At 41.2% G+C, this 16,054-nt stretch overlaps 1 protein-coding gene across 2 annotated transcripts in view; it reads left to right on the top strand.

Moving 5' to 3' along the window:
• The window catches only part of ATP13A3 (ATPase 13A3), a 192,748-nt gene that overhangs the window by 166,799 nt on the left and 9,895 nt on the right, over positions 1–16,054 (top strand). Inside the window, exons 27-32 of one of the 2 annotated variants that reach the window (XM_073578684.1) lie at positions 3,847–3,919; positions 5,786–5,963; positions 6,071–6,243; positions 8,453–8,541; positions 8,632–8,712; positions 15,656–15,742. In XM_073578684.1, the coding sequence (XP_073434785.1) occupies positions 3,847–3,919; positions 5,786–5,963; positions 6,071–6,243; positions 8,453–8,541; positions 8,632–8,712; positions 15,656–15,742 (681 nt within the window). The remainder of the gene's footprint in view (positions 1–3,846; positions 3,920–5,785; positions 5,964–6,070; positions 6,244–8,452; positions 8,542–8,631; positions 8,713–15,655; positions 15,743–16,054) is intronic. The other variant, XM_073578686.1, reaches the window with a different exon arrangement.

Raw genomic sequence — 16,054 nt, 5'->3', positions numbered from 1 at the left:
TCTTGAGTCTGGTAGACAGGTCTTGTCTGAAGTCCCGAATGAACAGAAGGGGAGGGGGTTCTACTCGCCCCTCTTCTTAATAAAAAAAAAACCGAACGGTTCTTTCAGGACGATCATAAATCTCAGAGGTCTCAGTCGATGGGTGGAAAATCATACCTTCAAAATAGTCGGTGACTACAGCCATAAAATTTCTACATCACAACTGTTTTATGGCGGTAGTTGAAAGGATTTAAAGGATGCCTATTTTCACATTCCCATCCATCCAGCCTATCAAAAATATTTGAGGGTGGCCCTATGTATCCAGGGCAATCTCAGGCATTCAATTCAGGGCCCTTCCCTTTGGACTATCAATAGCCCCGAGGTTGTTTACCAAAGTCATAGTGGAGATGACAGCCTTCTTCCAAATCCAGAACACAATTAGAGTGCTCTTTCTGGATGACTTACTGATAGTGGGGGACTCTGAGGACCATTGTGCTATGCAGTTGGGACAGGTGACCAAAACCCTTCAAGAATTGGGGTGGATGATAAATACCCAAAAATCAAGATTGCAACCCCTGACGAGACAGGCCTTCTTAGGGTTTATCCTGGACTCCGAACTACAAGCTTGTCTTCTACTCCAGGACAAGATAGAAAAGGTAGTGAACCTGACCTCAGCAGCTATAGAACAACCCCATATGACCCTGAGAAACGCAATATCCCTGTTGGGGACCCTGACGTCCTGTATCCCAGCAGTCAGGTGGGCCCAAATCCACACCCGACATCTACAGTGGGAAATTTTATCAAATGGCTAAGGGTGCATTTAGAAGGAAAGGTGAAGCTTTCCTTAGGAGTCAGGGACTCCCTCAGTTGGTGGGCAAACAGGTCAAACTTCATCGGGGATAGCTTGGGAAATGCCAGTAAGTGATATGATCCTGACAGATGCAAGTTCCTCAGGGTGGGGTGTGCACCTAAGAGGTCAGGCAATACAGGGGTCCTGGGCGCCTCAGGAGCGAGGCTCCTCATCCAACCTAAAAGAACTTTGGGCGGTGAGCAAGTCTCTAGAACACTTTATTCCCCTCCTCCGGGGCTGCAATGTCTGGATTATGTCAGACAACAGGGCCACGGTAGCATACATCAATCATCATACATCATACCCCCTAATGGAAGCAACCAACAGTATTTTTCTCACAGCAGAACAACATTTTCTGTCCCTGACGGCACTAGACATAAAGAGGGTAGAAAACATCGAAGCAGATTTCCTGAGCCGCAACAAACTAAGACAGGGGGAATGGGCCTTAAACTGCAGAATTTTTCAGCAGATAGTACACCTGGGGGGGAAAACCAGAAAGATTTGTTTGCCAACAGGGGCAACAAGCAGGTGGAAAAGTTTTGCTTGTTAAACCCAAGAGAGAGGCCGTTTGCAGTAGACTCCCTGAAAATTCCTTGGGACTTCAAGATGGCCTACGCATTCCCTCCAGTAACTCAAATTCCAGCAGTGGTGAGGAAAGTCAGAAGGGAGCAAGCTAGAGTGATTTTGATTGCCCCTTTCTAGCCAAAAAGACCCTGGGTTTTCCCTGTTTCGAATAATCCCATGGATCCTGCCAGAGATCCCGGACCTTCTCAGTCAGGGTCCAATATTCCATGCGCAAGTGATGGGGTTCCATCTTGCGGCATGGAATTTGAGAGGTCGCTTCTGAGTAGTAGAGGGGTCTCTCCGGGGCTTGTTTTTACCTTGCTAAGGAGTAGGAAACCCATAACTACAGGAATCTATGCAGAATATGGAGTAAATTCCTACAATTTTTAAGGAAACTGTTAGACCAAAAACCTCTGATTGGTCCCATCTTAGAGTTCCTACGATCAGGGTTGCAGTTGGGTCTGGCTGTGAATACCCTTAAGGTTCAGGTATGGGCATTAGGAGCATTACACATCTGTAATCTTGCAGCAAATAGATGGGTAGCAAGGGTCATAAAATCTTGCCATAGGTCCAAACCTATCCCAACGCCAAAAATTTCTCCATGGGATCTAAACTTAGTATTAAAGGCCCTTACAAAGGAACCGTTTGAACCCATGCAGCAGTTACCTATAAAGTACCTTACCCTGAAAACAATTATTAGTAGCCTTTCCTTCAGCCCATAGGGTGAGTGATTTGCAGGCCCTCTCTATAAATCCACCTTGTATGCAAGTATATCAGGATAGGATCGTATTAAAAACACCCTGCGTATCTACCTAAGGTAGTGTCAGATTTTCATTGGAGTCAGGAAATTGTCCTTCCCTCTTTCTGTAAAAACCCAAACAATCCAGGGGAAAAGAAAGTCCACAATCTGGACGTGAGAAGGGCCCTGCTGGAGTATATGTCTGTGACTAGCCAGTGGAGGAGGTCCCAGTCCCTATTCGTAGCCTTTCAGGTGGCCAGGAAGGGTTATGGAGTGTCAAAGGGGACCATTGCCAGATGGATTAGGGAGGCCATTAGTATAGCATACTCGGCTAGTGGTACTCCCGAATCATGATGGCATCAAGGCTCATTCCACCAGAGCCGTGGCGACCTCCTGGGCAGAGAAAGCGGAGGTATCAATTGACCAAATTTGTAAGGCCGCTACCTGGGCCTCACCATGAACCTTCTTTAGGTACTATAGGTTGAACTTATCCTCAGCTGACCTCAGATAGTGCAGGGACGGTCAAACAATGGAGTGCCAGCCGTGCGCGGTTACAGGAATGCAGCTCCAGCCGGGCACCTCTAGAGAGGAAATTGGTAGTTCTGAGTTCAAACCCGGTCAGAAAGGAGCGCAAAGAATGGAAGGAGTAATTAGAGGTCTTCTTTTTTTTTTCTTTTCTTTAAAACTTAAAAATAAAAAAAAGACCTCTCATTACTCCTTCCATTCTTTGCGCTCCTTTCTGACCAGGTTTGAACTCAGATCCTCAGGTGACTTGACCTTTTGGTAGGAGGGTGCTGCAAGCGGTGGTCCCTTCCTAAGGTATTTAGAAGTCTCCAAAAGTCTCAGGTGTGCTGCCATGGGTGAAGGGAAAACCACCAAGCTTACTTACCAGTAGACGGTTTTTCCATAACACATGACAGCACCCATATATTCCCCCCCCATTTTTCACCGTATGGGTGTGCACGATATTTGGGTGTATTTGTGATGTGGTGTTGGATAAATATGTAACTAACCGGGAAGTCCTCTCATGCTCAATAACCAACTGAAGCGGCGGAAAGGTACCGCCCCTTAAATTTCAGTAGGGTCCTGTCCTGGCGGGGTGGAACCCTCTCTCAGGTGTGCTGTCATGGATTCCGGAATAACCAGCTTACCGGTAAGTAACCTTGGTGGGTTTTACCTTTCTGCCCAGCTAATGCTTCTGTTTTCCATTAGGTCTATGGCCTCAGGTGATTAAAAACTGACTTGCTGAAACCTTCAAAGCTCAATGTAGAAACAGGAGGTCAATTTCCCTGAATGACTCATCAGTCCCTGCAAAACTCTATGGTAGGGTTGAGGAGAAAGCAACTAGGCCAGGAGTTGAAGAAGGGAATGATTTTTGCAGGGAAAAGAGACTTCCTGTTTCTTTGTAGATCAGATAAGAGAAGTTACTAGGTAGAAAGGTAGAATGCGCAATAGTAAGTACACAGTGCAATATAATGTGATGTTTGCAATATATTAAGAAGAGAAAAACGTTGATGGGAGGAGTGCTTCGTTAATCTTTTCTAGGTTGTGTTCATTTAAATGTCAATAAAAGTTATAGCTGAATCAGATTCTCTGTTTAGTGATGACATCCTATAAATAGCTCCTTAATGTCTTCTCCTGTCAAAGGTACGTTGGCTATGTTCTAGTAATAAGGGCATGATTGACTATTTCCAAATCTTTTTTTCATTGTTAGATTCTCAGCAACCTTGGAGATTTCCAGTTTCTCTTTATAGACCTGGCAATTATCTTGGTGGTAGTGTTTACAAGTAAGTTTCTTTTTTTTTTTTTTTTTTTTTTTTTTTTTACAGCTTTTAGCAATATTTTGGGGGTGAACAGTGTGCCATATAATAAATATGTACATATAATATTATATATACACACTGTATATTATTATTACTATTGTGTTTATGTATATATGTATGTGTATATGCAGTGTGTGTGTGTGTATATGTGTGTGTGTGTGTATATATGTATGTATGTGTATATATATATATATATATATATATATTTTTTTTTATATATAATATATAAATGTGGTTGTGTGTGTATATAAATAAATATTTATTTTATTTATGCATGTCTGATCTCGTATACAGTATATTTTTTATAGTTACCTAATTTTGCCACAAAAAACTGGGAAAACTTATTGACTTGAGGATAAGCAAAGTATGGATTGTCCCCTCATCCCTATCCTTGAATACATGGCTCATCATCCCTATCCTTGTATGCATGGTTCCTCATACCTATCCTTGTATATATGGCCCCAATGAGAAAAGCATAAAAAAAACCAACCTATTTACCTTGCCTGTTCGCCTACGCTGCATCTTGTGCTGGTGCCCGCAGCTCCAGCCGATGGGCGATCGCATGTCCCCATTCATTAAGGTAATGAATATTCATAACTCTTAAGTAGAACGCACCTGTGATAACCCGGCAGCTGACACTGTGCACACTATAAGAGAAATGAATATTCACTGCCAGTGCAGTGAATGCTCATTTCTCTCTAGCAGCGTGCACAGGAGTTAGCCACTACAGCCGAGTCCTGTGACCCCCTGCTTCGTTGCTCCCTCTCTTGGCAATCTTCTAGGACAATGAGTTGTGTATGTGCTGAGGCTCGAGTATATATGGCGTGTATGTGTTTGTATGTGAGTGTGTGTGTGTGTGTGTATATATATATATATATATATATATATATATATATATATATATATATATATATATATATACATACACACACAAACATAATACACACATACGCACACCAAGAACTAATGCTTACTACATTAATGGTTTGGAAGGTGAAGCATCCGCTTTTTCTAGCGGGTAAGTTTGTTCAAAACCATCCAAAGTACGTACTTATGGCTCATTAGTCTCTGCCGTGCATTAGTGCTGTTTTCAGTATAATCTGCAGATCATCTGAGTCAGATCTTCTCCTATGTATGCTCTTCTGAAGGAAGAGGAAGATTAACACAGTAAAATGACTCTTTTGCCCATAGCAGCCAGCTTTGACGCATCTCTTGTTATGCTGCACTGTGATTGTCAGATTCCCTATAGGGCTGTTGTGATATTTTTGCCCAGGATTATTTCTGTTTTGCAGTCACATGATGGGGTCAGCTCTGTCCTCTATCTCCAACTTCACACTCCAGTACATGGCTAATAGGAAATAAATGGATATTCTTACAGTATAATACATGGATTTTAGCCAAAAATTACATGCTGTGGAGTGGAGTTCTTACTGGGAAGATATTTTTGAGTGGGAGTTATTCCATCTGTTACACATGTGGCTAAAAAAAAATTGAAAATTGTGGTTTTCGCTTAGGCAATGCATGTTTTACATTCAGCTTAAACACTTTTTTTTCTTTGTGAGCGCTTATTTTCAGAATTTATTCCATGTGTCCTATGTCCTTTTCTGTTCTCATGATTGTGTCATAACCGTACAATTCTATAGACTTAACGGCCATAATTGTCATTTATTTGTCACACACCAATTTTATTTTGTAACTTGCATTACTTTAGTTACCATATATAATGTTTCTTGCATGTGGTGGACATACATTTAGATGGAGAACCGTTATTTTCTAGACCATATGAAAAGTATGTGCCAAGGATTAAGATGACATTTTGTTCTTTTCCAGTGAGTTTAAACCCAGCCTGGAAAGACTTGGTTGCACAAAGACCTCCATCTGGCCTCATTTCGGCAGCCCTCCTCTTCTCTGTCCTGTCACAAATCATTATTTGCCTGGCATTCCAGACCATGGCTTTTCTGCTGGTAAAACAGGAGCCCTGGTACGAGGTCTGGAGCCCCAGCAGCAAGTGAGTGGTGCCGCCTGAAAGTGAACATAAAGGGATAGTTCATCATTTTACAATTTATACTTATGGTTCTGTTGTTTTTTTACTCCACTTCCCTCCCCCCATTTCAGTGCATGTAATGTATCCATGGATGGTCACCATGAAAATGACACTGAACATGATGAGCACAACATCAAGAACTATGAAAACACCACTCTTTTTTACGTGTCCTGCTTCCAATACCTCATTGTGGCAGTTGTGTTCTCAAAAGGAAAACCTTTTCGCCAACCCAGCTACAGAAATTGTACGTATTCCCGTTTTGTTATACTGTAATGTTTACGTTCTAACTTTAATTTTTTTTTTTCTACTGAAAGATTAAATAATTTCTGTGTCTAAAACAAGACAATGGCTGCTCCTGGAATGTCATGTTGCATTACTCTGTTGTAGCTACCTTACTACTGGCAGCTATATTACGGTGTTGCAATTTTCTATAAATTGTTGTAATGGATGTTTGTAGCCCTGTGCTTGTGAAGCTGTGCCATTTCAGATGCTTTTTGGGGTACTTCAAGTCAATCTGTCACCCCTGGGATGTATATGACCTATTTTTATGGGCATACAGGTAATAGATATGTTAAACTAGTCGTACCTGTCTGCCTCATATTAATATGTTGTAGAGAACTGTTATTCTTTCTGTATGCCAAGGATTTCGTCCAGGCTCCGGGGCGTGCGGTGCCTGGAAGAAATCCCTGCCCTCCTGTCTTCATTATAGTACTACCCCCTTCCCTCAGCTATGGCTCCGGGAACCCGCGCCTATGCCTTGCACTCCCTCCACAATATGTACCTTTTCCTCCCTTCTATTCAGGGATCTTCTGCGCAGGCTCCACCGCTCCAGTGACCTCTGGTGTGCGTGCCGATAAGGTGATCTCCCCTCTTCCTCCCTGCATAGTCATCACTATGTACACATGGTTACTAGTGATGTCTATGCTGGGAGGGAGTGGGGAGAGCATATTATAGTCAGGCCACGCCAGAGGTCACAGTAACTTGCCTGCGCAGAAGATCCCTGAATGCAGTGCCCATAGAAGGGAGGAAGAGGTATGGATTTTTGAGGGAATGCAGGTGCAGAATTCTGGGGCCATAACTGATGTGCATGGGAGGTGGGTTAGTATTACAATGAAGACAGAAGGCAGGGATTTCATCCAGGCATCGCATGCCCTGAAGTCTGGTAGAAATCATTTTCATACAGAAAGAATATAACATTTCTCTACAATAATACCATTAATAAGAAGCAGACAGGTTGGGCTAGTTTAACAATACTATTACCTGTGTGCCCATATTAATAGTTCCATATGTCCCAGAGGGTGACAGATTCCCTTTAAAGACAGAACGCATGTTGCAGTGATGATATGCAGTACTCGGTGCTAAAGACTTCATTACATCCAAAAGGTTTACTTAAATAATCAATGTCAAAATAGTATCTGAAGATGGCGACAGACTGGGTGGAGAACACTGGTCTGCAGTATCAGCATTTATGATGAGCTCATGTGCCTTTTAATTCCTTAACACGTTCATACACTCCTCATTGTCTCAACTTGTATTCAGTAAAATGCACAATTCTTCAGGTGGGGTAAATTAAGTCTTAGTAAGGCTGAGTTCCCATTAAAGGGGTTATTCATTACTTGGACAACCCCTACTGAATCCCTATGTTTCCCCAGTAAATTAATAACTCCTGTACTCTCCTCCAGCCAGCACCATTCCAGCATTGTTTACTTTGGCTCTCCTGAGCACCGGAGGGGAGTATAGGAGGTATTATTTTAATTAGGGGGAACATGGTGACTCGTGAGGGATTGTTCTTTTTTTCCATTCATAACTTTTGTGGGAGGGCTGATTTTTAGATGATTCAGACTGGTGCCTGATGCAGCCATTGATTTCAGTGAGGTTTAATGCAGTCCAAATTATGAAACCTTGCATTCGGTTTGGACCCAGCTGGAAGCGATAATGTAGCTTTGGCCTAACTGAAGTCAATCGATCCATCAGAGACACATCGTACGCCCCCTGGCAAAGACTTGAACAGGTACATAGATATAATGTGCACCTAGCCTAATTATTAAAGGTAACCGAACAACCGGGTTCATGTTGCCAGAACCACGGGAAGCATGTATCAGACACTGGCTGTGTGATTTCAGCCATCTATAAGTGACTGTAAAATGCTGCAGCGTTTCGTAGAAGAGCCTACTTTACAAGCCACTGGAGACCAAGCCTTTCAGGTAAGTCGTCGAACAGTTGGGTCTCTGATGGCTTCTTCCCGTCAGGTCTCCCTGTACATGCACGTAGCGTTTCAGAGTCAAACATACAAGGCTGAAATCATGCAGCCAATGCCTGATACATGATGTCCATGGGTCGAGCAGCATGGATCAGCTGTCAGGTTCCCTTTAACATAGAAGATACGTTCTATAGACTACTGATTGCAAACCAATATAAAATGTGTAACGGCCTCTTCACTTATCTTTCCATAGATCTATTTGTAGTCTCTGTATTGGCTATTTATGCCTTAATACTCTTCTTCATGCTGTATCCCATTGAATCGATCGACGACTTCTTTGAGGTAAGAGATATATTAATGACCCATCTTCTCATTCTACTTGTTAATTACCTTTTTCATGTAGATTATAACATTTCTATTTTATTCTTGTAGTTGGTCTGTGTTCCTTTTCAGTGGCGGATTGTAATGCTTTTCATTATTATTGGTAATGCCATTGTGTCCATTCTTGTTGAGGTAAGTCCAAGAAATATTTTGGGCCGTATATTTTTGTGGCGTACTAATACTAAAAGGTTAATCCCTACAGTTGGTTTGGGGTACCTCCGTCTGATAACCTACAGCGCTGTGATGCTGTTCTCACAAGTGCACAAAAGGCTGACATACTGGCCAAGTCCTGCACTTTCGCTAGCCTCTTGATGTAAATATAAATGATTCCATCCACTGCCAAAAAGTGCAAAGCTGTAAAATGTGAAGAAATTAGTATATTAGAAAGATTCCTTTTTTTACCTTTGTGTTGACAGAATTTAACCCCTTCAACCTCAAGTCTGTCTTCACCTTCCTGACAAGGTCAAAATTTACATTTCTGACCGGTGTCCCTTTATGGCAAAACTCTGGAAAGCTTCAACATATCCCAGTGATTCTGAGAGAGGTGTTGTTGTGTTTTTGTGACACATTGCACTTCATGATAGGTGTCGATTTTGGTCGATAGTTTCATAAATTAATTCAAAACATCCAAAATTTGACAATGTTAAATTTTCACAATCTTCAAACTTTAAATGTTTATGCTTTTAAACCAAATAGTTATACCACATAACGTAAATAACACTTACCACATGTCTACCTTACTTTTTTTTTTTTGTTTAGGGAGTTAGGAGGGTTAAAATTTTTATTAGCAATTTTTCCAACAATTTACAAAACTTAATTTTTGTGTGGACCACCCACATCACATTTGAAGTGACTTTGGGAGGAGCCTATATGACAGAAGATACCCAAATGTGACACCATTCTAAAAACTGCACCCCTCAAGGTGCTCAGAAACACATTCAAGAAGCTTATTAACCCTTTAGGTGCTTCTCAGGAATTTAAGCAATGTGGAAGGAACGAAAAATTAATATTTTACTTTTCCCCACAAAAATGTTATTTTCCCCAAAGTTTTTATTTTCATAAAGGTAACAGAAGAAAATAATCCATAAGAATTTGTTGTGTAATTTTTCCTGAGTACACAGATGCCCCATATGTTGGAGGAAAACTACTGTTTGCGTCAAGGCTCGGAAAGGAAGGAACACTATTTGACTTTATCAACTTTTAGAAAGAAAAAAAAGAATTGTTTTTGCTTTGCTATATTCTCAGAGCTAATTTTTTTTTAATATTTTTTCTGCTTATGGATCTGTATGAGGAGTCATTTTTTGTTGGACATGATGTGTTCAGCTATACCAATTTTATTTACATTCATTTTGATTGCTTTTTATTACACTTTTTCTTCTGCGGTATGATTAAGGTTGTTTTTTGCCACATTGGTTTTTTTGCAAGGTGTTCCACTGAAGGTTAAATAGTGACACTTTTTATAGATCGGGATGTTCTGGACGTGATTTTACCAAATTAAGTGTTTTGACCTAATTCGTTGAAAGTATTCCAAAGCGTGTCTTACCATGTTGTTATTTTTTTCTGATCATATAAAGCCAAACAAAGTGTGTATATGTACACACACATGCATGCACGCACATATGCGCATGCTCATACACTCGTATACTCATACACTCGTATGCTCATACACGCGCACACTGTCAAAAGATAGTATTCAGACTCTTTGTCTCCTTTTCTCAGATTTACACATTGTTCTTGCTACTACGCAATCACTTAAATTTACTAAGGCAACCATTGACACCGGTTAGGACATTTCTTTTCTATTTCGATATTAGGAACAGAAATCGAATTAAAGGGGTGTTCCCATCTCCAAGATCCTATCCCAATATGTAGTAGATCTAGTAATATTAGCAAATACCTCCAATTGGACATAGTGAATCCGGAAAACTATACATTTCTCTTTCCTCATGTGCAGGCATTGCAGGTCCTTAGGTATCCATGGTTATGACAACTGATAATGCGAGTTAACTAATTGCAAGTGGTCGTAACCATGGATACCGAAGGTCCTGCAATGCGCCTGAGTAAAGACGAATGGTGAATCAGAAAAAACAATACTACATTTCTAATTGGAGGTATTTTCTAATATTATTACTATTAGACCTATTACAAATTGGGATAAGATCTTTGAGATGAGGAATACACATGTCAAAAACTGACCTTTGTATAACTGATACAAACAGAAGCAGTGGGACCCTATTGCTTACTATATTATAACATTAAATACCATATATACTCGTGTATAAGCCAACCCTAGTATAAGCCGAGGCACCTAATTTTGCCACGAAAAACTGGGAAAATTTATTGACTCGAGTATAAGCCAGGTATGCGTTGTCTCTTCGTCCCTATCGTGATATGCATGGCTCCTTATCCCCGTCCTTGTCTGCATGGCTCCTTATGTCTGCATTGCTCCTCATCCCCATCCTTGTCTGCATGGCCCCCCCCATGAGAAAAGCATTAAAAAAAAAAAACATTGTACTTACCTTCCCTGTGCGCCCTCGCAGCATCTTGTTCCAGTGCCAGCAGCTCCTGTGACCGGGTGATCACGTGTCCCTGCTCTCTATGGGAATGAATATTCACCTCTCTCCATGCCTATGGGAGTGGAGAGAGATGAATATTCATTACCTTAATGAGTGGGCACCCATGCTAGCTCAGCAGCTGCTGGAAGTCGGCTGCTGTGGCTGACACTGTGCATGCTATAAGAGAAATGAATATTCACTGTTAGTGCAGTGAATATTCATTTCTCTTTAGCAGCGGGCACAGGAGTTAGCCGCAGCAGCCGTATCCTGCCTTCTGTGACCCACTGCTCTGCTGCTGCAGCTCCCTCTCGAGCTTCAGGGATAATGACTCGTGTATAAGCCAAGTGGGGGCGTTTTCCGCACAAAAAAATGTTATACACGAGTATATACTGTATATGAATTTTACATTGTATTGTTGATATATAGAATTTACTTCTAAGGGTAGGTGCACACGCTCAGGAATTGGCATCGCTATGGATGCAGCACATGTCCGCTGCGTCCAAAGCGCTGCCAGCTATTGAATGCAGGTGAATCCGCATGTGTTCACTGAACCGTGTGCATTCACCATGTCCAATACATTGTACAGGTGGAATATATCTTATGAAGACTCGCGACTCCGCAAGATAAATAGACATGCTGCAGTCTGGAAAGACGCACACATGTCCGTCTCCGCGGGTGTCTCTGGACGCATAGTGTACATGGGATTTCTTGAAGTTCCATCCAATTATGCTGTAACATCTGGATGCTACAGGTTGAACGCTGCACAAGTACGCAGCGTCCAACCTACAGCATTTAATGACTGTGTGCACATACCCTAAAAGTACCTTAATATTTAGCAGTAATGCAGTCCTTCATGTATTAAATGTCTGCATACATTTTGGTGTATACGGAGTGCAGCTGTATCCTTTGGTTTGTATATTGTGCAGTCACACTTTGCTGCTTCTGTTCACACTTGCTTTATACTGTTAGGCGGTGCAGGTCAGTTTTTTTTACGTATTCCATAATAATCAGTGTGTCTCCTTTTCTGTTCGGATCAGTGATGTAACAGATCTGTTTTTGATGTTGCATCCATTTGTCTGTTCCTGGAATGGGAATGTCAGAACGTAAGTGTGGACAGGGCCAAACATGATGTTCCAAGGTCTCTTCAATGTAGTTTTGACGTGAAGAGGTCAAACCTAAATGGGAAATGCCTCAGGAGGTGTGAAGTTCCATGTTGTCATAGTGACCTCTGTACCGATGGTGGTTTGATTCCACCCAATGTTCAGATGCTGAACCAGAAGACCACAAAACAGGAAGAGTTCTCTCCCAAAGATTGGGAAATAGGGCAGCTGCAGAAGGCAGATACTGAAGACACACAGCAGGGGATGACTAATGTAGAGAGAAGTGGAAGAAATTCTATTTGTAAAACGTTTTTGTTTTTTTCGCTATAAAAAGATGTTTAAGTTGAATTCAAAAAACCTTATTTTATATATATTGTGGTAGCTCTAGTTCTCATGTTAAATTTTTACCTATATTAGCAAAAATGGTCATGAAAAGTATGATTGTTGTACACATTTATGCTCAAAAGTGCTTTCCAATTGTTGCCTAATGCTTTACAGCACCAGATTCTCCATTGCTGCATTTACGGCATGCTGCATATTGCACAGTTGTTTTGGTTGCGTTTGCTCAGCGACACCCATCGCCTTCATATACTGCAGAGGAGTCATATGTTCTCAGAAGTATTCTTTGCATCCATGTATTCCTAATAAGCATGCGAAAACGTCAGACTGCCCACATCTTGTCATATGGACAGGCTTCAGATACCTGTTTGTGCTGGGCTGGTTACTTATTTATGGCTTGTTTTTCTGACCAGTAATATTTGATTGCTGCTGTGAAATTTATGAAGCTGGCCATAGAGAGAGAATTGCTAGCAGTAGAAGTGTCAGAATCGAGCAAAAAGATTTTCAGGGCCCGGCGCATATTCTGATTAATAGGCTTGGAGCAACGTCCGGCATAGTCTCGATGTGATGTTAGAAGAGATACCAGGGATGCCGGCAGATAGGAGGAGGCTCACGGGGCTCTCGTCTGGTGGTCACGGGCTGCTGACATCGCCACTGAAACAAGGTCCTGCAGATCTTTTGACTCAACTCTAGTGTTCAAGTGACCTATTTTGTTACATATTGTGAAATGTCTGGTTATTCCCCTTTCCCAAAAAGTGATCTAATCATAATGGTCACTTTACCAGGAGAGAATCACATCTATACCCAAATAACTTATACGGTACTAAATACGACAAATCTTCTAAAGCCGTGGTCTGCAAGCTTCGGCACTCCGCTGCTGTGACACTGCAACTCCCAACAGACACCGCTTGCAGTTGTCATGGCATGCTGGGAGTTTTAGTTTCACAGCAGTCAGCATTCCAGTTTGCTGGCCTCTGTTCTATAGGGTGTCTACTACTGTATGAGGAGCCTCACATTCGCTACAATATATTGATATGTAACAACCTCTCTTCCTCCATTCCCAATGTGCTGATAGTTTATCATGGATTCATTTTATTTATTCCCCCCATGAGTGAATTCTGTAACTCATCAGCCCCTTGGGATCACAACATTGGAAATGGGTAAAATGAACTTGCAGAATTTAAACCTCAGTGCAATTTTTATGATTGGGAAAAAAAATGGCACTACTAAAGTCATGTCATATGCTAAGGCCTTGGTTCACTCTGGTCCCTTAAATGCAAGTTCCCATGTCGCTCTGTTTTTGCTTCAATGATATTAAAACAAAAACACAAGTGATCACAAATCAAAATTTCTATATATACAGTATATGTATACACGTATAATTCAACATGCCTCATTTATTAAGTGATCAGTACTAATGGGAAGGTCAAGGGAAATTTACGTTTTATTTTTTAATGAAACTGAATGAATTAACCAGATATTACTGAATTCTCTTTTGCCAAGTGAATGGTGAACAGCCAAACATATTTCCCGATCTATCTCAAATACATTTATCACCCTTGTGACTGTTTCACTGGGTGTGATCTCTGGAATTACTTCTTTGAGTAAGTTATCTTAAGTTTCAACTTTTTTTTTTTTTTTTTTTTTATATATATTAGAAAGGGAATCTGTCAGTGGGAACCACGCTCCTAAGCCATCTCTGTAGGCATGTAGGTAATAAATTTCATTAAAATGATACCTGCGATCTGATGTCTTATTCCAGAGAAATACACATTTTTCATAATATGTAAATGAGCTGTTAAGAACTATGGGCTGGACACTGTTCGCCCAGAGAATCCGCCTCCAGAGCTTATTTTAAATGAAAGGTGGAGTTACCAGTGTGAGACATGTAATGACTGACAGTCTTCTCTCCTGATCTCACTGCAGAGCCCTCTTTCATTTGCAATAAGCTATGTAGGCAGATTCTTGGGAAGATCTATGTCCGGCCCATAGATCTTAACAGCTCATTTCCATATTAAGAAAACGTTGATTTCCCTGAAATAAGACATTGAATCGCAGATATCAATGTATAATGTTATTTAGCTTCCTATGACCTGCATGCCCATATAGATGACACAGGAGGGCTTTGATCCTATTGACAGATGCCCTTTAAATATATACTGCTGTCAATGGTGTACAATACAGAGAAAATTATACTCCTCTTTCTGCCAGTCCTCCTGGTATTTGGTTACAAGCGAGCAGAATGTTATGCCAGTAGTACAGCACACGAACACTGTGGCCACTAAATGTCTGTAGCAGGCACATGCAGAGCACTTGGAAAGAAAAATCTGCAGAATGACCTTGTTTGCTATTTTATACCATTTGCCGCTGTTTTAGAAAAGAAAAAAATGAAAGTTGAATAACCCCATTATTTTACTATTTTTTAAAGGCTTGGAAACTTTTGCAATATTTTCATAATCTCGGTACATTTCGAATGAAAATCAACTTTACTAATAGTCCTGAATTAAAGGTGTCCCTGCATTTTGTGTATACAGCCATTATGCAGACCGGTGCATCTCCTAAGGTAGCAAAATAAAAATTGTGTCCGCTGACCCTGCTGCCATACTCTTTATACCGTCTCGAATTTTTGCTAGCTTTGATCTGGACCCTCCCGCATACGGCTGTACCATGGCCATAAGTGGGTGGTTGTTGTAGCCGTCCATTGCAATGCATAGCACTAGACCCAAATTGATAGGACACATCATGCAAATGATTTGCAATGTCGCTTTCTATTTAATTTTCGATTCATTAGCTGTGAGAATGGACTTCATGTCCTTGTCAATTTTAGATTTGTGTATTTTTCGAATTCCAAAATCACTTGGCAAAAGTGTCAATATTTCGCCAATCTGCTCTGTTACGACACAGTGAAGGCATGAAATCCCAAGTGTTTCTACAAGCATTTCTTCCCATGTACCTGTTAATTGAGCACTGTGATTGTGTCCTAATGAGTTGTTGACCTGTTTTAAAATATTTGATCTAATTTGCATGTTTCTAATGAACCGGTGCTTTTAATTCTTCCCACCCACCCACAATTTCTCGCAGACTATCGTCCTTGATATCATACTCTGGAAACTTGTGTTCAACCGAGACAAGCAGGGAGAGTCCCACAAGGTCACCCACCCCCCACAGGTTGGAACCTCACTGTTCATATGTATTGGCAGGTCCCCTTATCTGTTGCCTTAGCAGCTAGCAGTGTCATGTGCCTTGTTATCTGTGTGCCTCCTCATCTCCTCACTACATCTGTTAGCTAGGCTGTGCATGTGTTACTGCATGGTGTGTGACTTTGTGAAAGGATTGCGTTGGTGGAAGGGCAGCTATTGCTTTTTATGTAAATGCTTGCAATAAAGTCTCTCAGGTCTATACTAACAAATGCACATAACAAAACCTTTTATTCTGGGGGTTCTGGTTTTGATCTATTCTACCACATACAGAACAGATTTG

This window comes from Dendrobates tinctorius, unplaced genomic scaffold, assembly GCF_039654945.1.
Source record: "Dendrobates tinctorius isolate UK_male_01 unplaced genomic scaffold, ASM3965494v1 ptg000060l, whole genome shotgun sequence".
Classification (NCBI taxonomy): domain Eukaryota; kingdom Metazoa; phylum Chordata; class Amphibia; order Anura; family Dendrobatidae; genus Dendrobates; species Dendrobates tinctorius.
The sequence above is the reverse complement of the archived record's forward strand: the minus strand, read 5'-3'. Positions and strand labels throughout refer to the sequence as shown.